At 48.7% G+C, this 22,061-nt stretch overlaps 8 protein-coding genes across 8 annotated transcripts, besides 1 other annotated feature; 4 read left to right on the top strand and 4 right to left on the bottom strand.

Moving 5' to 3' along the window:
• Window positions 1–1,745: 1,745 nt before the first annotated feature.
• FPSE_06435 (uncharacterized protein) lies at window positions 1,746–3,177 on the top strand (the record flags this gene model as incomplete). The annotated part of the gene is made up of 2 exons (XM_009259553.1): window positions 1,746–1,926; window positions 1,985–3,177. 2 exons carry the CDS (start codon window positions 1,746–1,748, stop codon window positions 3,175–3,177), a joined length of 1,374 nt encoding a protein of 457 aa, XP_009257828.1.
• Window positions 3,178–5,489: 2,312 nt separating this feature from the next.
• On the top strand, window positions 5,490–6,181 carry FPSE_06434 (uncharacterized protein; the record flags this gene model as incomplete). Its single annotated transcript, XM_009259552.1, has 2 exons — window positions 5,490–5,564; window positions 5,633–6,181. The coding sequence occupies 2 exons, from the start codon at window positions 5,490–5,492 to the stop codon at window positions 6,179–6,181; spliced, it is 624 nt and encodes a 207-aa protein (XP_009257827.1).
• Window positions 6,182–6,470: 289 nt separating this feature from the next.
• Window positions 6,471–7,463, bottom strand: FPSE_06433 (uncharacterized protein; the record flags this gene model as incomplete). Its single annotated transcript, XM_009259551.1, has 1 exon — window positions 6,471–7,463. One exon carries the CDS (start codon window positions 7,461–7,463, stop codon window positions 6,471–6,473), a length of 993 nt encoding a protein of 330 aa, XP_009257826.1.
• A 665-nt stretch (window positions 7,464–8,128) lies between these two features.
• FPSE_06432 (uncharacterized protein) lies at window positions 8,129–8,575 on the top strand (the record flags this gene model as incomplete). Its single annotated transcript, XM_009259550.1, has 2 exons — window positions 8,129–8,242; window positions 8,303–8,575. The coding sequence occupies 2 exons, from the start codon at window positions 8,129–8,131 to the stop codon at window positions 8,573–8,575; spliced, it is 387 nt and encodes a 128-aa protein (XP_009257825.1).
• A 319-nt stretch (window positions 8,576–8,894) lies between these two features.
• On the bottom strand, window positions 8,895–9,288 carry FPSE_06431 (uncharacterized protein; the record flags this gene model as incomplete). The annotated part of the gene is made up of 2 exons (XM_009259549.1): window positions 8,895–9,217; window positions 9,279–9,288. 2 exons carry the CDS (start codon window positions 9,286–9,288, stop codon window positions 8,895–8,897), a joined length of 333 nt encoding a protein of 110 aa, XP_009257824.1.
• A 631-nt stretch (window positions 9,289–9,919) lies between these two features.
• Window positions 9,920–10,683, top strand: FPSE_06430 (uncharacterized protein; the record flags this gene model as incomplete). Its single annotated transcript, XM_009259548.1, has 3 exons — window positions 9,920–9,943; window positions 10,012–10,180; window positions 10,253–10,683. The coding sequence occupies 3 exons, from the start codon at window positions 9,920–9,922 to the stop codon at window positions 10,681–10,683; spliced, it is 624 nt and encodes a 207-aa protein (XP_009257823.1).
• Window positions 10,684–11,044: 361 nt separating this feature from the next.
• Window positions 11,045–12,331, bottom strand: FPSE_06429 (uncharacterized protein; the record flags this gene model as incomplete). Its single annotated transcript, XM_009259547.1, has 2 exons — window positions 11,045–11,833; window positions 11,879–12,331. The coding sequence occupies 2 exons, from the start codon at window positions 12,329–12,331 to the stop codon at window positions 11,045–11,047; spliced, it is 1,242 nt and encodes a 413-aa protein (XP_009257822.1).
• Window positions 12,332–13,457: 1,126 nt separating this feature from the next.
• Window positions 13,458–13,586: a repeat region.
• A 443-nt stretch (window positions 13,587–14,029) lies between these two features.
• FPSE_06428 (uncharacterized protein) lies at window positions 14,030–16,431 on the bottom strand (the record flags this gene model as incomplete). Its single annotated transcript, XM_009259546.1, has 4 exons — window positions 14,030–14,229; window positions 14,280–15,651; window positions 15,707–15,811; window positions 15,871–16,431. 4 exons carry the CDS (start codon window positions 16,429–16,431, stop codon window positions 14,030–14,032), a joined length of 2,238 nt encoding a protein of 745 aa, XP_009257821.1.
• Between the last annotated feature and the right edge of the window lie 5,630 nt (window positions 16,432–22,061).

The following is a 22,061-nucleotide window of genomic DNA, read 5'->3' as shown; positions in this document are numbered from 1 at the left end:
TTGAGAGGTGACCGCTTATGATACTGCACTGTACAGGACAATATCGCACTAGGGATGTCGATTGTCCAGCATGGGCCTAGGGAACGGTTATCCGGGAACGTGGGTCTATAAGCGGACCAGATGTTTGCGTTCAGCTCAGTATGCACGGGAGAAGAGAAGTGGATATGACTCGCTGACTCCCGTCTGATCTTGATTCTGGAACTTGCTTGTCAGGCCGAAGCGAGAGCGTTAGAGTCAGGCTGTCTTCTCTGGGTCGTTATCAGCGTACGGTGACACATCGCGCTACTTGGACTCGAATTACCTACTCAAGGTTGGACCCGGGGGCTTGGGTACTTAGAGTGAGGCGGGAGGGCTTGAACTGCAAGGGATATCGGGTAACCCCGTGTGGAGTCTGTAAAGTTGAGACGGGAGTGTACGCGATTGGTGCCATGGTAATGGTTCTGGGACCAGCCAACATGAACATATTTACCCAAGTCGGGATGTGATTGGCAAGTGAGATCTGACCCTGAGCAGCAGCAACCTGGGGACTGCTTCGCATGCTCATGATTTGCCATCGTGGTGGTCAATCTCGTCGCTTAAGACGCATCAGCAGGTGCAGACTTGTGGCTGATCTGGGTCTCGAGACCACGTTTTCTCCAAACTGTCCCGAACTGGACCTGTCAATATCGGAAATTAGGTTAAACGTCCGAGGGTCAGACTGTCTGTCTGGTCAATATGCACCCGTGGTCGTATGAGTGTGATGGAAAGATAGGCTTGCATTCTATTGCCTACAGTGCTTATTGTGCAAGCCATAGCACAGGCATATTCCTTGATCTGAATGAGACAGGCGAGAGAAGGGCGACGGTGGTGTGCTGGATATTTGAATGGCTAATGATACATTGTCGGGCGGCTGGGTTTGAAACATCGGTGTGCATATGCGTCTGAGTGGCAACTATATCATCACTTCCGGTACCCAATCTCATCAAGAGTTCTGCTATATAGCCGCCAGCGATGCAGTTTCTTGAGTGATTAACTCTCGGGTGTTGGACTGGGTTGCCATGTGAAAGTTGAGATACAGAAACTGTGAGTTGGCGGTATAGGGTAGTTTAGAGGCCTCATCTGTTTGTGTTGGTCCACAAGTGTTGGTATCGTAATCTGATTCATGGATTTGTATGGGACTTTGTACAGCCGACAGTATTTCAGGAATGTGGTGGTGAAGTAAGACAGGGAAGAAGGGAGATAAACCTGCCCGATTGAGGCTTTGTGTCTTGCAATCCAAAGAGGAAGCTATAGTCGATGGAAGAGAGTCCATGCATTGCAGGACACCTTCCCCACTTGCCAAAAGGTTCCATGCACAGTTCCTGCCTGTGCTTAACATCATGCAATGAGAAAATTCACGCGTGTCTATCACCAACATTCAACAAACGTGAATGTGATACAATCAACCAAGGCACGTCCCGTCATATATCGAATGTCTGAGCGGAGCTTTTGGCTGCCTGGGCACGGGTACGGATACTTGCAGCGGGACGCGCTTAGATCAATCAATCAATCCGATCCATTCCATGATGGGAAACGCTACAACACGATTTCCAAGCCCGCTAGCCCTTAATGACCCTGACCCACTCATGACAACTGTCAATGTCAATTAGCATCATTGCCAATCTCAGACGCAATCCCCAACTTCGCCCCAGAGTCCCAGTTCAGCTCCAGGTCCCAGTACAAGTCCACGCCGACACCCCCGACGCATCCAATGCCTTCTCGATAGAATGCCATCCCCTACCGACGACGAGACGCCATTCCCCTCGTTAGACCGTTCTACCCTCCATGGGTTTGGCCGTTCGCATCTTTCCCCTGACGATGCTTTTGTCTCGCCTCCTCGAGGCCCGCGAGGCCGCAGCAGAAGGCGCAAGCGTCCATGGAAGAAGCTGATGTGGGTGAAGCAATCGTGTATGTATCCTTTAATGATCCCGAGAAGACAGTGCCAGCTAACACATCGATCCCCAAGACCCCGATAATTACACCGACCAAGCGACTTTTCTCGAAAACCTGCAGCGCAACCCTCGCCTCAAGCCCTACGACTTCTGGCCTCTTGTCGCAGATTCCACCGTCATACTACAGCATGTGTGCTCCGTCATAATATTCGTTGTCTGTTTTGTTGGCATAAACCAGGACCGCGTGTCCCCTGTTGCTGTCACAAGCTGGAGCAGCTTTGCGACATTCGTGGGGTGGATTTTGTGGGAACGTTGGCTATCAGAAATCGAAGAACCCGACGACCCGAGTCTGGGCGTGGCAGCGAATGTTATGGGGAGGGCCGGCCGTACTGGCAGTTTGAGGCGGCCAACCCGTGCAGGAAGCATCCGGCGTCCAACTCCGCTCCGGATCGAATCGGCACCATCCACTGCCGCGCCATCTGCTACTCCTTCGGCGGCGAGCTCAACGACCAACCTACATGCGCCAATTACGATGCACCGAGCGAAGTCGACTTCGAATACGTCCCTGTTCGGCGGCGGTATCACCCACACTCCCCGAGCAAGCCAGGAACATCTTCCTGAACTACCCCCTCCACTCCTGCCCGAGGAGAATAGATATAGGCAGAGGATGGAGACTATTAAATCTGCGATCCTTATCTACTGCACGCTACTGGGACTTAGTCCAATACTCAAATCACTTACACGATCAACATCGCCCGACAGCATTTGGGCCATGTCCTTCTGGCTTCTCGCAATCAACATCTTTTTCTTCGACTATTCAGGTGGTGTGGGTGCCAAGTTCCCAGCATCCTTATCCACCAATGCCGCTTTGATGGCATCAACTGTGCTGGCCAGCCGGCTGCCTTCTACCAAGCAGGTGTTCAGCCTGACTCTTTTCAGCATCCAAGTATTTGGACTATTCCCCGTGTTTCGACGATACGTACGGCACCGCAGCTGGCGTTTCCATATACTCTCAGCTATTCTACTGGTGTTAGGAGCCAGCTTCGGGGTTGGCCTTATACTGGGGGATGCTGGAGGAACGGATGGATGGCCGTGGAAGAGTGGACTTGTGGGCATGCTTGTTGGAGTAGTAATTGCTATATTGGGTACAGGAGGCTGCAGTTGGTGGCTGATCGGGCTTCAGAAGTACAAGAACGAAATACGAGGGCCATGGGATGCAGCGAGACCTATCATCATGAACCGACCTCGATGGGATGATGATTCATGATTTGATTGTAGACAGCGTGTCTCGAATTTGAACATAGATGTAAACATATCGCGGTCATGATCACACAGGTACGCTTGCAGTGTCAAATTCCATTTTGGAGCCTGGTTGTACAAGCAATTGCCATGCCAATTTAGTTTCCAGCAAACGATCTTGGCAAAATCTTAGCGCAAGGCCAAGCTTTTTGTTCTGTAATACACGAAGCGACATGGGGAAAAGAGTTGTGCTAGTTCTCCGTAACCGAATTATTGAAGCAGGGATCTAATTGGTTTCATGTAGAGTTTGCGGGCTGAGAGTGATTAGTGTGAGCGGATGAGAGAATTTGCTGTTGGGTACGAATATGCGGCAATATCACCATTCATTCGTTACGTGGTCACAGTATGTGTTTGCAATATATTCTGATCTGGAGTACATTACGACAATTATTAGATTGAACATGTATGCATTATAGACATACACTGTTGCGTAGGACAGCATGAGAAGTGTCTGTTGTGTCTGGTGACTAGACCATGCCACCATTGGATGTTACTCGGGATACGAGATGCACCCTGAACGCGATGCTGATCTGACGCTACACAAATACATGTTATGACGTTGAAGGCCCAGTATCCAGCCAGAGTGCAAAGGAGTAACCGCTAAAAAAAAAGGAAGCAATTTGTTTGAAGAATTAGGTTGTTTTGTTTCGTGGTGTTGCACTTTGCTCTGTCGATCTCAACCAGAGACCAACACCTCCCCGAATTAGAAACCAACTTCCACCAATAGTGCAAGTCTGCTATCGATCTTCAAAGGGAGAGGGCAACTCAGAAGAGGGAGGCCCTCGCCCTGAGAGGGGGCAATTCCTTGGAGAATCATACACACCTCGAGCCATAAAAGTCTTAGCGAGGGACATTGACGCGTAAGTGTATGTGTCTGTTGGGGGCTTTGCTACCTCTGCCTCTACATCACAACGCAGACGCAGACGCAGATGCATACGCATGCAGGGAGAGAAGGAGGGGTATAAGCTGACGTTGATTAGTAGTAACGGAGGGGAAAGCGATTATCTGCCGCAGCATTCGATGCAATTGCAGTTAAGCTCCCTGCCACTACCCAGCCTTGCCAATATCGAATACATGCCTACTGACTAACTAACAGTTTACCGTCTTTCCCGCGGCTGAGCTGAGAGTAGCAGGTAAAGTAAAGTATGTCATCCATTCGTGGCGCTTTGATCCTCTCCTCTCTAACTGATTGCGGCGGTTATCCGTTGGTTCAATCAAGGTGTCAAAGAGTAAACAAAATCAAGAGGGCTGGTGTTTTTCTTGATTCCGCAATAGCAACGAGGAAACCTTGTTAATAGCACGTTAAGGTTATTCAAAGATGACTTGTCCAGTCACTGTTTTTGTGTGAGGTTGTCCGGGGCAATGAATCTTTTAGCCTCCTGTCGCCTCAGGTGCAGTTGCAGTAACACCATTTTAGCCTTCCGCCTCCCTTTCCCCCTCCTGTTAAAACACTCAATGCAGATACATCTGCAATGGATGCATGCCTAGCAAAAAAGAGCGCCATGGCGCAGCCCCCGAAACGGACGGCAACCGGCACAAAATGAGAAGATTACTGTACATTTAATGTCGAGGTTAATAACCTAAGTTAAAAGCCAAAAAAAAAACTCAAATCATGTCCCGAGAATCAATCCCGAGCACATAATTGCGTCTGGGAACAAGGCGCTCGCTCGCTGCCATGAGAATAGAGTTGTTGGAATATTGAGCTATGGTACATGATAATTCCGGGAGTTGTTATACTACCACCCTGGCTACAGAAGGATAAGATGATGGACAGGCCATTAAAAAGTTTGAAGAGATGTAGTCAATATCTTGATTGGTTGATTCCAAAGTCCCAAAAAGTTAACCACGGACGTACAGGGCAGGGCTGCCAGGGGTTCAGTCCAGTCAAGTCTTAGTCTAATTCTAGGGGCAAAAAAGAAAAACGACTAAGAAAGCATCGAATCGAATCCATCAATAGCCTGTATTCGTAGACCAGCGAACCAGCCCGCCAGCCACTCTTTACCTAGAACAGGTATGACATGGAGGCTTCGGAAACCTAGCTTGCGTCGACTATTGCAGCCCAGTCTATTCGATACTTGTCGATAGCTATCATGCATACCTATAAAGAGGCAAAGCTGACCTCCCTGGTTCATGTCTTGTCTCTCATCACATCCTGTCAACGCTTTCGTTCATAAGAGTTACTCTTGTTGCTTTCAGATCATTTAAAAGCTCACTCGCTATTTACCACATCAATCGCTCAAGCAACATACAACCTAGTTCAACAACACACCTCAAACCAAAATGAAGGCTACCCTCTTCCTCGCTGCTGCCGGCCTCGCTGTCGCTCAGGACCTCAGTGGTCAACCCGAGTGTGCTGTAAGTTGGACCACATCCCCGCATTGGATCCACGTTTATAGTATGGGCACTCACTAACACATCTATAGCTCAAATGTCTTAAGGAATTCATTCCCAAGGCCGGCTGCGAGCTCAACGACACCGCATGCCAATGCGAGGCCTCGTTCCAAACAAAGCTCGCTCCCATCATCACTCCCTGCTTGACCGAAGCCTGCCAGGTTGATGACCTACTCAAGGCCCAGAAGGCTGCCGCCGACGCCTGCAAGGCCTACGCTGCCACCGCTGGCTCCGGATCCACCACTGCCGCTCCCACCGAGAGTCTCGGCTCTGTTACCGTCAGCATCGACACCTCCATCACTGGCTCTGCTAGCGTTCCCGCCATCTTCTCAAGCATCCCTGATGAGAAGCCCATCCCCCCTGTTACTCCCCGTCCCGGCAACGGAACCATGACCAAGACCATGACTGAGGGAGGTGGATCTGGAGGCGGCGCTGTCACACCCACTGGAACTTCTGGCGGCGGCGGCGGCAGTGGCACCACCGGTGGTGCTAGCAGTGTTCCTACCGACGCTGGTGCTGGTACTGCTGGCCCTGCTGCCATGGGTCTCCTTGCCATCATTGCTGCTGCTATTGCTCTGTAAGAGCTCCTATATATCGGAAGTTTGTACATAATGCAACACTCCCATGGAGCAATTTGGGAAAGCCACGAACCTGGAGTTATTGCTAAGGAATTCATGACATGATGTCTATTGAAGGTTTAAGTCTTTTTTTGGAAACACAACAGGTTGCCATTCATAGCAATGGAATACTAGTAATAGATATATAGCATCTAATAATAAATAAGTATAACAAGCCCGCGTCTCTGTTCTTGTCCTGTGAATAATGCCCCAAATAGGTATTGCTGCTGAGTCTTTCCAGTCATGCCCGGCCTCAGTGTCTGGCCTTCTTCAAGTCAACGTCGATAATCCACGGCAGTTGCACTGGTCGATATCTGATACTCATGATGGCCGCATTCACAAACAATGTCTGCTTGCCTGCAACCAACCGATTGATGCCCTGGGTTAGGTCCAGCTGGACAGCTCTTTGCTTGCTCATTTCAATGAGTTTCTCCCTCGTCATTCTGGCCGTTTCTTTGCCCTGTGTTACTCGGTTTGGTCGTAGCCCTTTAAGCCCGCGATATTGTGACCGGGCTAGGTCAATCTCATCTCCATACCAGGTTACATGGTGCATTCCCCATGCCTCGTGGATATGACCAAAGCAATGAATCTTGGGTTTCGCACGGGCGACGGCTGCGAGGAGCTGCGGACATCCAGCGTGGGTACCGGCCCTACCGGCAAAGTCGAGGATACCTCGAGGAGGGCCATGAGTTACAGCCACGTCCATCCCAGGGGGAATATTAAAGTCATGGCCGTTCTTATACTGGAAAGCCCAGCCACCGTATGCCGGAGTCCAGGGACTTGCATACACCTTTAGTAGTGCGCCGTTTGCCAAGGTAAACTCGTGAACACCCTCTGGCAAATACTTAACACCATCCGTTTCAGCTTCTCGAACAATTCTCCTGACCTTATCAATGGTTTGCTTTGATCCACCATACTTGTTGACCCAATAGTCTTCATCGAGTGCAGTGTCGTGGTTACCTGCAATAGCCAACTTCAGTGGTGCTTTGATAGATCGCAATACAGAAAAGGTCTGTTCGAACTCGGGGATAGTCGTGCGTTTTGTGAGATCTCCGCAGTGAATGACAACATCCGCTTCTGGTAGAGGGTCTCTCCAGCCCGTAATCACCTTCGTGACATCTTCCTGGTTGAGTTCATCTTCAGTACTAGGACTATTATCGCTTTTGGGCTTTGGCTTAGATCCATGAGTGTCCGATATAATCAGAATTCGAGTTTTGACTTGTGTCGAGTTAGGTGTACAAGGCATCTTGCTAGGAGGGTTGTGTCTGTTTGGTATTCTATAATGATCGCCGTGATGTTAGATGCCGTATACATGTACATATAGACCGCCTCGAAAGCTAGGGAGCTCACATCTGTATCTCTGCATTTGGCCCAAAGGGGTCAAAAATGTGGTGTGGTAATGTCGAGCGTGGTACCGCAAAGGGTAATTTTTAATATTGGTAGGCAGAATGTAGAAGAACGGTATTGATGGACTGTCAATGGTATTTATTTAAGTTGTCAGTTGATCCATCACGGCCTGCTAGGTATGTAGGTGCCTGATGAGCAACAGAAAAGTTAGCATCTAAAATTCAAGGTCTAAAAATAAAAATAAAACCCAAAACTAAAGGTGGTCTAAACAGCATATACTGACATGCTTTCAGCGGTCAACTTTTCTGATACCTGGACTCAGGGTGCCGAGTAATATGAGGTCCTGAAGAGCTCAGGCTGACGTCGATCGTGGAAAGTGGGCCTCAAGCTTAGCACCTACAATTCACCTCAGTAAGTAATTCCTACCTTAGTTCACAGACAGACCCCTAGACAAACAACAAACAACCATCTCCGACTAATCCACCTTCTGCGCATCGCCATCCACGGGCGCGATCAGCATCTCTGAATAACTTGGCCTCTGAAAACCAAGGAGTTCCTTCAAATATGGCAGAAGAAACACCCCAAGACGTCTCAATGGAATCACCTCCCCCAGCGCCAACGCAAACAGACCAGGAGCCCAAATATGGCGGCTACTCGCGATTCGAGATTGAACTCGAGGTTCGCTTTTCTTCTTCTCCCAGCTTTGTATATCCATAGCTAAAGCATAATTCCGCATAGTTTGTTCAGTCTCTGGCGAACCCAGCCTATCTCAACCACCTCGCATCCCAGAAGCTCCTTAGCCAGCCTGCCTTTGTCGCATACCTTGCCTACCTTCGGTATTGGAGCAAGCCACCATATCTTAAATACCTGACATACCCTGGTCCGACACTACGGCATCTCGAGCTCCTTCAGCAGGAAACATTCCGACAGCAGATCATTAGCCCTGATGTGGTAAGGGCACTGATGGAGGAGGGCATGAAAGCCTCAGTCGACTGGCACCGTGAGAACTAAAACGGTCCTACCGAGTCGGAACGCTATGCGCAGCGATACGACACGAACTTATAAACGATACCCGGAGAGAAGACAAGGCGAAAGCATTGGAATCAAATGATATTGCGAAGCATAGGCGGAAACATTGCCGTGGCAAGAAGAAATGAAACCAGCCTGCGTGCTACCACTGCGGCATAGCAATGATGCATTGGTACTACCGGCGTTATTCTTGACTGAACTGTATAAAAAAAGACAAGCATTTAATGGCCCAACTCCGATTCTCCTCGCATACAATGAGCAACCCATCGACTTGCAACTCAAAGAAAATCTTTCTTTGAGCTTAGTTTTCTCTCCACCGATGGCCGCAGGACATGCACTTGAAAAAGCTTGTCATAGGCTCATCGGCACTGCGAATCTGGACCTGGAAGAAGGCAGCCTCTTCGCCATCACATCCATCAGCAGGGCACTGAGCAGGCCCCTTCTGCGCATTGTCCCAGGCGCCGGGGCCACCAAAGACATCTTCCCTCTCGACACGCTCGTACAATCGTCGCGAAAAGACAGGCTCGGTAATGTGGTGTTCGAAAGGGCAGGTACGGCACTCGAGTCGGTTGGTCCGCGTGCTTGTGAGGGAGACGGTGAGGATGTTTGCGCAATGGGGGCAGACTGGAGGTTGGCGTTGATCAGCTCAGAACGTGAATATCGAATTGGGGTTGGGGAGTCTTACATAGCAACATGGCGGCGGTTTGATATGTGCGCGTAGAATAGCTGAATATGTATCGAATTTATAGAGATGATAATCTACCGCGCTTGGCAGTGGTCGATGAGGTAATCGCGTTGTTGAGTACTAAGAAACTCTAGAGTATAACTTTTTATTTATTTTGCCGACGACAATGAGGTTCCATGAAGACGAGCGGGTACTGCGGGACGCTTATTCCATTTCTGGATATGGTACGGTGCTGGTGGGGCTCTTGCTCAGGCGGCTGTCTTCTGTTTTAGCGCCGTCCCCCGCCATTTCTGCCTTGTGAGAGCTTATAGGTTAGGTGCCGTCCATACATTCTTGGGCGTCTGTCTCAGCATCAGCCCTCCACTCTCATCGGGCAGCCCCTCCAAACACCGCCTGACGAAACACTGGCCTCCATTCAAGCAAGATCAAACTGTACCTGATTTTAGGCGGCCTTGTCCATATTTACTGCCACCTCCTTTTAACTTTGAACGACACGACAAAGTTTCACATATACCATCAGTCCTACGACTCTTTGTTCTTGAACATTTATCAAATCTTCAACAGCGACTATCGTCATCGTCGACTTTGGTCGTTTTATACCCCGCTCCCGCGACAGCAATTTGATAACCAGAGACCCCAACATGGCCGGAGACGAAGAACACGATGTAAGCCATGCCCTTTTGCTATGGCGCAACTCATTGGGACTTTATACTCATACTTTTTGTGTCACTAGGGCGCTTCCGTCCAGGAAATCTTGATCGAAGCTTGCCGCCGCAACAACGTCGAGCTTCTCGACGAATGCCTAGAGGAAAAGACCGACGCCGAAATCTCAAAGCTCCTCAACGAGACCAAAACCGTCATGGGAAACCATCTCTACCATGAAGCCGCCTCTCGCGGAAACTGTGCGCCTCACGCTTGCCTACTTATACAGACAACTCATGAGATCCAAACGAGCTAACCCCCACCGCTCTTAGACGAAATCATCGATCATCTCCTCGACCAGCCCGAATTCGAGTGCGATCCTGTAAACACCCGGGAAGGCGACACACCACTCCACACTGTCATCAGATGGATAAACTCGGAGCCTCCCGCCCAGCGACCCTTCGGCAACGCCATCGTCGAGATGATGCTTGAGGCTGGTTCCAACACCCGAGTCAAGAACAAGGCCCGCCTCACCCCATACCAGCTTGTCGACCCCACCAACACAGAACTACGCGAGCTCATTCAGAAGCACGAATATGCGAACCAAAATGCAGGAGATTTCATCAATGTCAACAACTCGACTAACCAGGGTGCTCTGCTCGATGTTCCAGACGAGAGTGATGATGATGCTGAGTTCAGTGGTAGTGATGACGAGGAGCGTGCTGAATGGGAGAGGAGGCGGAAGGCGAAGCAGCGCAAATAGACAAGCGATGCAGTGCGCTTAGTTATAAATCTTTCAAATAGAGGCTGTCTCATGAGAAGAGGCGGACCAACATATGGGCTGGCATAAAGCATTGAATATCAGAGCGATAGAACCAAGGTAGCTTACGCAAAGGTGCAAGAATAAGTGTTTCTTATCTAAGGTTATCGAAAATAAGGGGGTATAAACTTTCTAATACAGGGGTGGTATCACTTCCTCCTCTTCATCTGTCATGCAGTCGTGGGGCATCTCGTTCGCAGCGTAAGTGCACAAAAGAGTGTAGTCGAGAACAGGAACCGGCCTGAACTCTGGACAAAGGAGCTATCTTCAAGTTCTGCTCGATTCCGAGCAACATGAAACGCACTTAGACAAGAAGCCAAAGTGCAGTTGCCAATCCTGTCGAAACCATTAGGAGTCCTGTGGGCAACACATGATTTCCAAGGCTCTTTTCAGATACAATATAAGTGACGTCTGTGAGCTTCTTCTGTGTCAACTCCGACAGGCTGCCTGATTCAGCTAGCTCGTTCATTTCTTTTCCAAGCTGTCGTAAAATATTAGTCGACCGGCCCTTTGGACACATGATGACTTCAAATCCTCCACCTGTGGGAATAATGAAAGTGGACTGCTGATCGTCAAAAGCGAAACTGTAGGCATCGGGGCAGATTATCTTTGCCCTCTTGCTGTAGGCCGATGGCTTGCAAACGTTTGGATCGTGGTATTCTCCAACACAACAATCCTTGTCAGTCCCGTATGCAGCGCATGCGCTGTTACACGGGGAGAACTCTGGTCGTTGAATGTCGTCGTCTGGATAAGGGTAGACCCCGTCGCCAGGCTTAGTGGGTGGAAAAGCGAGGTACTTCCATGGACACCAATTGCGAGCATTCTCATTGCTGACCCGAGTTTCCAGCGGAACAGGATACGTCGAGTTCGTGTAATAGATCCCAGTCTCGCTGCTTGCATAAATCCAACTAGGAGATGCTATGCAGGCACAATTGGTAAGGTTGGGTGGGATAAAGGTCGTGTTCTTTGCAGGAATGTAGTTGAGACCCATTGGTAGGTTGTAACCGTCTACTAATGAGATATCGTAAAATGTCTGTTTCCCGTTCATACCACCAGCCAACGTAAATTCAGCTAGAGTCGCTGGCGTAGCACCCTGTCATCGTTAGAAACGCAGGGCTTATTTCTGAAGAGCACTTACACTGGCCTCGCAATCCAACATTCCAGAACAGTCGCCCGTTTTGCAAGAGCACGAATCATCCTTCACTGTGCAGTTTGTGCGACCCCAAACTCGTCCCTGCCAATCTGATGAGACCCAGAGGTCTTTGCTCTTTCCTTGGGTAAGCTCGAAACCTCCTGTTCCTGGGCCTTTGCCAGCCTGTGTCGCGATACCGGGCCATATTGTTGAGTCGCATTTGTTGGTGATGGTCAAAGGAATAGGCCTATCAGAGTGTTCGGAGTCATCCGGTTCCCTTCGGGTCGCAGCTCTAATTCGTCCCGGGAAATTCAAAAGTCCTTTGTCTGATCCTTTGGCGGCAGTAGCTAAGCCATCCGCCTTTGCAGTCTGAAGAAAGAGACCAATGGCAAGAGTAGGCACCAACGCTCGACAGATGGAAATGCTACTAGCGCCCCTGCGTCTCGAAGAGGACCCCATTTCACGACTTGCAAGACTCAATTCAGGTTGAATAAAGATGTCAAAAAAAATATGTGACTGGGCTTGCGATCCAATGCAGTTGTTGAACAAGGTGGCCTTGGATCCAAGGTGAAAAGCAACGAGTATCAACAATTGGTGATCATAACGTCCAAGTAGCTAGGTATTCAAGTAGCGGTTGACAGACAGATATAAGACAATCGTGGTGTTGGTATGGAGCCAGGGTCCAGGGTCGAATGTGACGTATAGGCGACAGCGAAGCTGCGAACAGGGACCGCTTGCTTGATTCCTAGCAACTGTTTCTTGATCACCCCTGTCCAAGTGATCTGCGATTCAAGAAAAATGACTAGATGGAATGGTGGGCGATTGGCCCAACACAAGCAGGGTGGTCTGGGCGAGGGAGACGTGGTAGGGCTAGGCTATCTTGAAAGCACGGCGATGAGAGGAGGAGTTGAGAAATCTGAAACGACCAGGGGCAAGAAAGGTGATGACGATGATGGGATATCAGCTATTTTTGGTGTTTGATCGTCCGAAGATAAACAAAAGGGAAAAGAAGGACGAGGAATGATTATAAGGTAATCGACAAAGCCCAAGAACCCGTCTTAAGCAAAGGTGAGAATCATAAATCTACAAGAAGGCTACGAAGAAGAGAGAAGACGAATAAGGGATGCCAGGGATTGAACGAGCAGAGAAACACGGTAGGCACAAACGGATTCCATCCTGGGGTCCTGCCCAGGTTGTTCAGAGAAGGAAGGAAGTATTGGATGGCTGGAGTTGATGCCATGCTCTAATGCTGGCTGGGCGCCTACTAATCTATTATGTTGGAAATGACGTCAGAAAAACGCGTACTAGACTAGAACAACCATACCTATTGCCATATTGGGATTCATGAACAGCAAAGAGACGAGGCTTTAGAATCTAAAGATGCTACTCTAAACTTGATTTGATTGGGCTATGTAACACCAGTCAGCTTCGCCTTGCCCGTTGGAAAAGCCTAATCACACGTGTGTTGAACATCATGTTCACCAACAACCCAATTGGGCAACACAATATATCATATCAAAAGCTCAGACAACGAGAGAAAACAAAGGGACATTGATTCGATTAAGAACCAAAAATAAAATAAAATAAGACACATACAACACCGGGGATTCGCTGGTCGTCACCGACCCAACTACTAATCCGGCGCTTCGCAGCTTGACGATGGGGGAGCGGACGGGACCCCGTATTCTCTACGAGCTTTGGTCGTATGTGATTGACAGTGAACGTTCAATGGATTATAAGGGTGATGATGTATCAGAAGTAGACTTTTATAGTCAGGGAGTCACTAATGCAACGCAAGAGTAGCAACATAATTGAGTAACTACATTCATTCAACTGAAATTCGTCGTCTATATACGAGTAATCATCATGTCGTTCAGGCATGCAACTCTTTCCCTCTTGGACCCGGAACGTAGCACCAGGCTCAAACACACTGGTCCATTTACCACGCTCCTTTATTTAAATTCTCAATACTAAATCCAACATCTTTCGCTCGACATGTAGTAAGGCCTCTACAAGTGCTCAAGGCCGTCTTAAATATTCTCCCCGTACGCTCTGAATGGGTGTCATCTCGGCCTGCGTTTTCCTAGGTATCATGCGGTTTCAAAGTGAACCTTAAACTTATCGACTTTTCTCTTTCTCTCCCGGTGTTGATCCTGTTTATCTGAAGCGAGAGCGGCAACGACCCATGACCTCGCCTTGGCAGACCAGCTCGGCGCTGAATTCTGAGCCATCCAGCGTCAGGTAAATATCGAAGTAAACGCGGTAAAATGTGCCTTGAGGAGTATCCATTCGCTCGAAGTCCTTCTCCAGATTCTTTCGGGACAAGTCCGAGGTAAGGGTAACGACTTCCTTAATGCCTGCACGTTGTTAGTCATGGGTTTGGGCTAATGGTTCTAGTCAAACTTACGGGGGTCCTTGGTGTATTCGGGACAGACGTCGTCATCGCAAGCATACAGGACATCTTCGTACATGAGGGTAGCACCAGGGGCAACTTGTCGGAAGAAGGAAACCTTGACAGGCTCGCCGTTCTTGACCTTTTGGCCCTTCTGGACGAAGATCTGGCGGGTGAACTTGCAGCGATCCTTTCCGTCAAGGGAGGGTACACGGTAGGCTTCGGGGTGGTAGCCCTCCTTGAAAGGCTGAAGAGTAGCCATGAGGTAGTGTCGACGGGCGACACGGTGGGTGACGATTCGCTCTGTGATACCAGCAGTAACAGCACCCTTCACAATGGCAGCCACGGAGTCCATAGGCCTGACAACCTTGGACTGGAACTGGGGGGGAACGTGGAGCTTGATTTGCTGGAAGAGGTACTCGGAGGCACCGAAACCACCGACAACCAAGATGTTCTGAAGAGTACGGTTCTGAGCCTGGATCGCAATAATCTGGTTCCTGACGAGCTCCAGAATACGGTTGACGACAGGCTCGAAGCACTGAAGAATCTCCTCGTTGGTGAAGGTCATGTAACCCTCCTCAATGCCAGCCTCAGGGAACTCGGCTTCAATACCGACATCAACAGCCCACTTTTGACCGTTGTTTCGGAAATCAGCCTTGATTCGGTTCTCAAAGTCCATAATACACTTGGCGTAGACTCGGCCGGCCGTCTTTGAGCCATCTGGCAACTTCATTTTGCGGATCTTGGTGCGGAGAATGTTGCTGAAGTTGCGGTTCAGGGCTGTTGAACCACATGAGTCACCAGAACCAGCTGTACACTCGGCGACAGTGAAGGGGTTCTCCTCCTCGACTTCGTACGCAATCAAATCGACAGTACCACCACCACAATCCACAATTAGGACGGCGTCATGAACCTTGAGATCAAGAAGACCGGTCTTGGAGCAGAACAGAGCGGCTGCCTCAGGTTCCGAGACGAGGGTCAGACGGTTATCGTTCTCGTCACGGAGGAAGCCTGCCTGAATAGCGGCAGCTCGGGTAGCGGCCTTTCCAGCATCGTTCCAAATGGCAGGGACAGTCAGGTAGTATCGGATGTTGCGCTCTTCTCGGTTGAAGACCTCACCCAACGCTTTCTGCAGGGCTGACCGCATGGCCTGTCGAAGCTTGAAAAGGTAATCGGCGGCGACATCGATCTCGGACTTTCCTGGGGGCAGAGGAGGGAGGTTGATGGGGTCAATGTATGTGTTACCGCTCAGCATCAGTTGCAGCTTGAACCACTCAACCTTTTGCACGCCGGGCTTGGGATAGCCGGTAGGGGCGAGGGCGTCAGCAATATCAGGTCCCCATCCTACCACCTTTTGGTATTGGTCGTAGTAAAGTACTGTAGGAATCTGCGGATAAACATGTTAGCACAATTTCTCGAGGTATCTCATTTCCTCGACGTACCTTTTGCTTTGTGTAAGAACCAGCACCTGGCCATTCGGTGATAATATCTTCCTTGGCCTCGTTGTTGGTTGCAAATGCAAAGGCGACACCAGAAAAGGTAGTACCCTGTGGATTGTTTGTTAGTCACTCTTTTTGCCATACCGACGGTTGTTCAATGTGCCTACAAAATCGATTCCGACAATCAGCTGAGCCTTGCTCTTGCTAGCACCCTCAACCTCGGCAGCAGGACCTGGTCGCTGAAACTGCTGGTTCATGGGGCCACCTGGGGGACCGGGAGGAGGGTATCCTTGAGGAGGCGGTGGTTGTTGTCCAAACCCGGGAGGACCTCCCATCGGAGGAGGACCTTGGCCCATAGGGGCCATACCGGGCGGGTAGCCCATCGGGGCTCCGGTGTTGATCGGAGGAGGACCGCCGACCATTTGAGTAGGAGGAGTGCGGTTAGGTTGTTGAGTGAGAGGACTGGTTCGACCAAGAGGAGCTTGGCCAGGGAAGTTTGCAGTATAGCTGGGAGGACGGTTGCCGGGGCCCGGGTGATTCATCGGAAGGCTCGTCGTCGAAGACGATGGGGCGATCGAGGCAGGGCGTAGCTGCTGCTGAGGAGGCTGCGGTATTTGACCTGGAGGAGGGGTTGGGCTCGGTGTTAGACCTTCCGGGGTCTGTATGCTTGCGGTGGACTTGCGTTTTCCGAAGCCAAGGCTCTTGAAGCGGGAGTTCATAGAACTCATATGGAAAAGAGGGAAGGAATCAGAGGTGGGAAAGGGTTGAGAAGTAGGACCCAAGAGGTCAAAAGAGGTAGAGGCAGGCACAGGCACAGACACAGAGGGCAGCGAGCGAGGCGCCGCAGCAGGACGGGGGGCAGGACGGGCAGGACGAGGGGGGTTTGGATCGAGGCGGATTAGGATTGGGCGTAAGAGGGGGAGGGGGATTTGAGATGAAGAGTGGAGGGTCAGGCTTGGGCTCGGGTCAGAAATTAGCACGGGGGCGTGGGAGGGGCAGCGACAGAGCAGTACAGTGGCAGTCGCAGCGAGCAAAAATGGTCAAGCTAGGTTCTTTTTCGTCTTGAGGACAGAGGACCTAGGAATAGCGAGAGGCGAGGCAAAAGTCCAAGGACAGACAATCGGCCGTCAGAGAGTGTGGGTGCTCTAATACCAGTTCTGATGCTATGATGCTGATGCCATGTAATGCTATCATGGGCTGCTTCGTTTCAATTCTTGTTGAGTCCTGAACTGGGCTGTCCTGTCCTGTCCTTGCCCGTCGCGCCCTAGAGACTGCTGGAGCGTGCGAAGCGACAAAGAGGGGTGTGTGAGCCTGGGATCTTCGCGGGATGGTTGGTTAATAATATTGAGCTTGGGCTGAGCTTGGGCTTGAAGCTGGCTTGAAGCTGAATGTACTGAAAAACCGGCTGTTGATGCTCCAGGTTTTCTTCTGGCTTGATGCAGGCTCGGAGCTTAGGCAAATACTGTATGGATTGTGACGGGCAAACTGGACTTGAACTACCGCTTCCAATGCGTGGTCTTTTCAGGTATCTCAATAACTGAAAAGTGTCTTCGCAGCACTGTCTCTAGGGTCGTAGTGACAGATGGAGTCGTGAGATTCAAAGTGGATTGGGCTTTGTCGGATTGGCGTCGATACGGTACCGACACACGCGTTGGCCCGTCCAATGCTTATTACCGTTTCGAGACACGATCGAACAAAGAGGCGCAGTTGAAAAGACGAACGGGTTGGCCGAGGAGGCGAAATGCTCAGTCACTGAGTGGATTTATCAGGAAATGCTTTGAATTGTAGGTACGAGGTAGTTGCTACGGTTGTATCAATGTTAAAAAGAAGAACGAGGATGATGCTACCGTCTTCCTTCTGGGCTTGGTATTAAGCTGAAGATTTAGTGAGTGGCTGAATTGAGGCGCTGCAAGTTGGGTTATCCGCTTCATTGATGAATGATCCAATAGAACGAGCAACGATGGACGAGGAAGCAGAGTCCGACCGCTTCCAGTGGAGATCTCGTAGAGACACAGCTGACAGAGCTAGGATCTTTCCAGCGGTTTAAGGCTGAGTGCAGGGATTTATAGGACCCATGCTGCTGTAATGCTACTGTAGGTGCATTTTAGCGATCAAGAATGTCTTTCACACCGTTTTTCTGATCCATTTGAAAGAAAGTTCATGATCTTACTGATACTGAGTTAAATATTAACATCGGCAAGACCGTGGCACAACGGCTCAACGCATTCTGTATCTTAAATTGCTTCAGTCGCTATCCGATGCTAGATTGCCTCTCAAGTCACAAATAGACCTCAAATGGCTGATAGCCTTTCTGAGCTCCTTCCAAGGGACCAAAACAAAAGTCAGTCCAATCGTTTGCTGACAGGATGCAAATACCGCTAGACTACAGTAGTCTGATGGCATCACTGGTTGATGGATCTGTTTCCTGTTGTGGCTGTGGGTGATCCAACACTAAATTAGTACTGTGGAATCCTATCGGCTGAGATGTTTCTTTTTTCGGTAGCCGTTCTCTATCAGTAACCACATGCTCGTTTATGAAGGCTGTGAAGTTTATATAAGCTTATGTATAGTATGAAAAACGGTCAGTTTAGGAATGACCTTCGATTCTATTCCTATAAAATTAATAGGGCCTCAGGATTATCGATTGTCTTGACGTTCGGTACAAGGTGATCTGGATGGTGGGGAAGATGGAAATGCAGGACACGAGCAAAGCCCCAATACGATACGGTACTCGCCTTAGGAGATATCTAACGAGTATCAGATCTACCCAGGTGGAAATGAGAAACGGCCATGCCGAGACTGACCATGACGATGCCGATGACGTTGCCTACTTCGTATTATACTCACCATGCCTAGTATGTAGTCGTTCCTCAACAAAGAAAACAGGCTACAAAGTTCATTCTGAAGATTGGATGAGCACCCGGATACTGTACAGGTGCGAGCCCGGCTACCCTGTGTCAGCTTTAGTTCAAATCATCAACTTCTCAGCCGCTTCCACCCAGACTTGGGCTTGTTTAGGCTGGGGCTAAGGCCTGGGGAATGCGAGTGTAGGACAATCAATGCAGGGCCCTGGATTTCAGGACCTTTTCGTAGGACTTTTTGTGGGCCCGTTCCTTTGTCGTGTCCGTTTGGTTGGTTCCAGTCTCTCATTGACTTTTGTTGATTCGACATGGAATTGCGTCCTTTCTCAGCGGCGACAAGCTTGGCTGTCAGCAATTACCAAGGGTCTGAAATCAATAGTGGTTCTAGTCCGGACAGCATTTCTGCTCGTGAATGGATGCTCATGTTTATTCATCGTGTGATCTTGCCATAACTGGGTGGGAAAAAAGAAGAGTGCCCCCTTAGGGCATACTACCTTGACTTGCGCATACATTTAACTCACGGTCCCCAACCTTTATCGCCCTCCTATTAAAGGAGACGTATTACATATAGTATAAACCTTTACTCATGTAAGCGCCCATTTCAAAGTTGGATAGCGGAAACCTCTGCAAAAGCGCTTGCCTAGTCCCGGCCAAACACCAACTTGAGGTTCAAATAAGAGTCCAAGACAATTGAGTTACGTCCAAGGAATCAAAAGCGAGTACGTGAACTTTATCAAGAGCTAGGCATTCGTATTGCGTTCTTGCTGAACTGCGAGTGGTACAATTGTGATGTATGCGTAGATGAAGGACAGATACTTGTCGTGTATAGATAAATCCAACGCTTTTAACAGACTGCCAGCTCTATTAAACTAAATACCAGACAAGCTGAATGCGATCCAATTGTTCTCGTCATAATTAAAAGTCTCGTAGAAGTGTGCCAAGTTCAAAATACAGGAGTGTCAGAGCCGCTAGGGATGGATGACAGCAGTGTATCACTCCAAGAATCGTCGAATTTATGATTCAATACAGCCATTCAATCACTTTTAGTTAAATTAGAATATACTAAAGCTACTTAGGTTATATATCGAAGCATTGCCGACCTTCGTAAAAGCAGAAGAGCAGTGATCACAACAGTATTCGATTTATTTGTAACTGGGGAAATTGGCCTTGGACATGTATTATACTGCAACTACGTATTGAGTCATTTAACGATTGAAGGCTTAAACTATACCATAAACGTAGACGCTTGCCGAGTACTGACACTGCGTAGTTTGCTAGGCGCAGAGAAGATTTCTACTGCACTAATATGTCTCGAACTGGCAGCACTATAGCTTCCCGCGTGTCCATACGTGAGTGTTATGTGTTTAGTTCGGGGAAATTGTAGTCTCTCAGACTGGATGACAAGACAAGATGCGATCACATTGTGGGCTATTGGCACCTGTCTATCGTCGTGCTACACAACTGGTCGCATTTCTACCCAAAGGAACTCGCTCCAACAGTGATAATTGTATTTCCATGTAAATAGCTCTACCATACAGCATGAGGGGCATATATTCATTGAGTTTGTAACTCAATGGAACATGTAATTAGAAAAAGTACTGGTTGGCGATATCGGGTTATTAACAACAACAAGATTGGACCAAACATACGCACATACCCTGTATATCCCTGTCTAGGGAAGAAGACACCATTTTTAGCATCAAAGATATGATATATATGTATTAGTAGACAGTTTTTGTAACGCCTGATCCTTCCTGCTTGGAACTAACGCAGCAAGGAGGAAGGCATGTTCACACCGTTCATGGATATCACAAGTCAACACTCAGGCTCCAAACTACATTTACAATGTTATGGAATAGAATCAAATGGGGTAAAAGGAGAGTAAATGGCCCTAGAGTATATGATAATATAGTTTTACGGATTTGCAATGGAACCCAAGTCTTCTCAATACACTCTATATTTCTTCCTGCATTGTTAACATTCTTCCGGAAAGAACAAACTTCTGAATATGTGTGTTTGGCTGTGGCCACATAAAGCAACTAAACACCGGATGTTACGGATACATGTATAAGTTGCTCAGAAGCTACTCAACCGGAAACACAACATTTCTGTCTTCCCCCTCCAACCTCCAACCGATCTGATGCGATAAGCTAGTTAATCGACATTTGCAGCTGGTCACGAATGTAATCACCATGAATTGAAGTACAAGCTAAGCCACACATCAGAGTGCGTCATCACGAGTTATGAGATAAAACAAGTCGGGGACAGTTTTAAAGATCCTGACGACCCTGGGGCATAGCTAGTGATAGACCATCGATCTTAATAAGTAAGAGCAATAACCTTAGCAGCAGTACCTCAGAAGCAAAGGTGGAATTTTTTTTGGTAAGGTCACAACGACAGTCTTGTTGTATAAAGAAGACGCCGTGTAGCCATTGCTATCGGTCGCTCGAAGCCCTTTCGGTCGGGCTATACAAGACATGCACGCATAGTTCACATAAATGCCACTGCAGTCCCAAGTGCTTGAGTTAAAGTAACCGTCCGCAAGGCATGTTTATAGTGTTATGTTATGTCATGACTGTTCTGGTACCGCCATATTTGCATTTCCAGCCTGCTAATAGATTGGGGTTCAGCCTCATCAACGAATCTAAATACAGCAAAGGGGCGTCTGGAGGAGGCGTCTCAGCTAAACTACTATACATGAGAACGAGATAATGTTATACTTTATCCGTCAGACTAGAATTAGTTATAAAGAGTGGCTTTCGAGACATCACAACCCAATGAACCATCTAAGTGGGATAACTATCATGCACAAACAAGAAGGGGAAATTGTGTCCAATTGATGCAGAATAAGCCATGATCTCTCAGTTGCATTGACTTTAGAGTCTATAGCCTGGATATTGAAACTAGTGATAGCTTTACATCGGGCTACGATATTCCAGACACATGCAGCCAACTTGAATATACCAAAGAGGCTCATCAGATGTGTATGCCTCAAACGCGAAGTGTTCGATTTGTACAATCGCCAGCTTTATAAAGGTGCAATTCATAGTTCCAGTGTAGAATGGACAATATCTGTGTCAAATCACTTCATTATTATATCGAAGAGGCAGTATGGCACGATCCTCTTCCCGGTATGAATGTTTCCTATCGGTCGATTCAGTAGTAACTTCTGGTTCGATTCTTACACAGCAATCGTGGCTATATCATCTACCTTAGAGGCTATAAGTTCATAAACTCATCGTCATATATTTCGACTCAGATTAGAAGTCACTGATTCTTTCTGCTGCGGCTTGCTTCTGGGGGGTAGTTAGAACATACAAATCATGAACTTCATTACTACGAAAATAGTGACTCCGCTTCAGTAAACTTGGGCGAGGACAGATACTATAGGCCAATAGTATAGTTACCCGCGTGATCCAAATTGACAACGGATGGTCCACGCGCACATATCTCAGCATAGCATCACGATCGTTGAAAGCGGAGGAGAAACAAGGCTA

Source organism: Fusarium pseudograminearum, chromosome 2 (assembly GCF_000303195.2).
Source record: "Fusarium pseudograminearum CS3096 chromosome 2, whole genome shotgun sequence".
Lineage (NCBI taxonomy): Eukaryota > Fungi > Ascomycota > Sordariomycetes > Hypocreales > Nectriaceae > Fusarium > Fusarium pseudograminearum.
The sequence above is the reverse complement of the archived record's forward strand: the minus strand, read 5'-3'. Positions and strand labels throughout refer to the sequence as shown.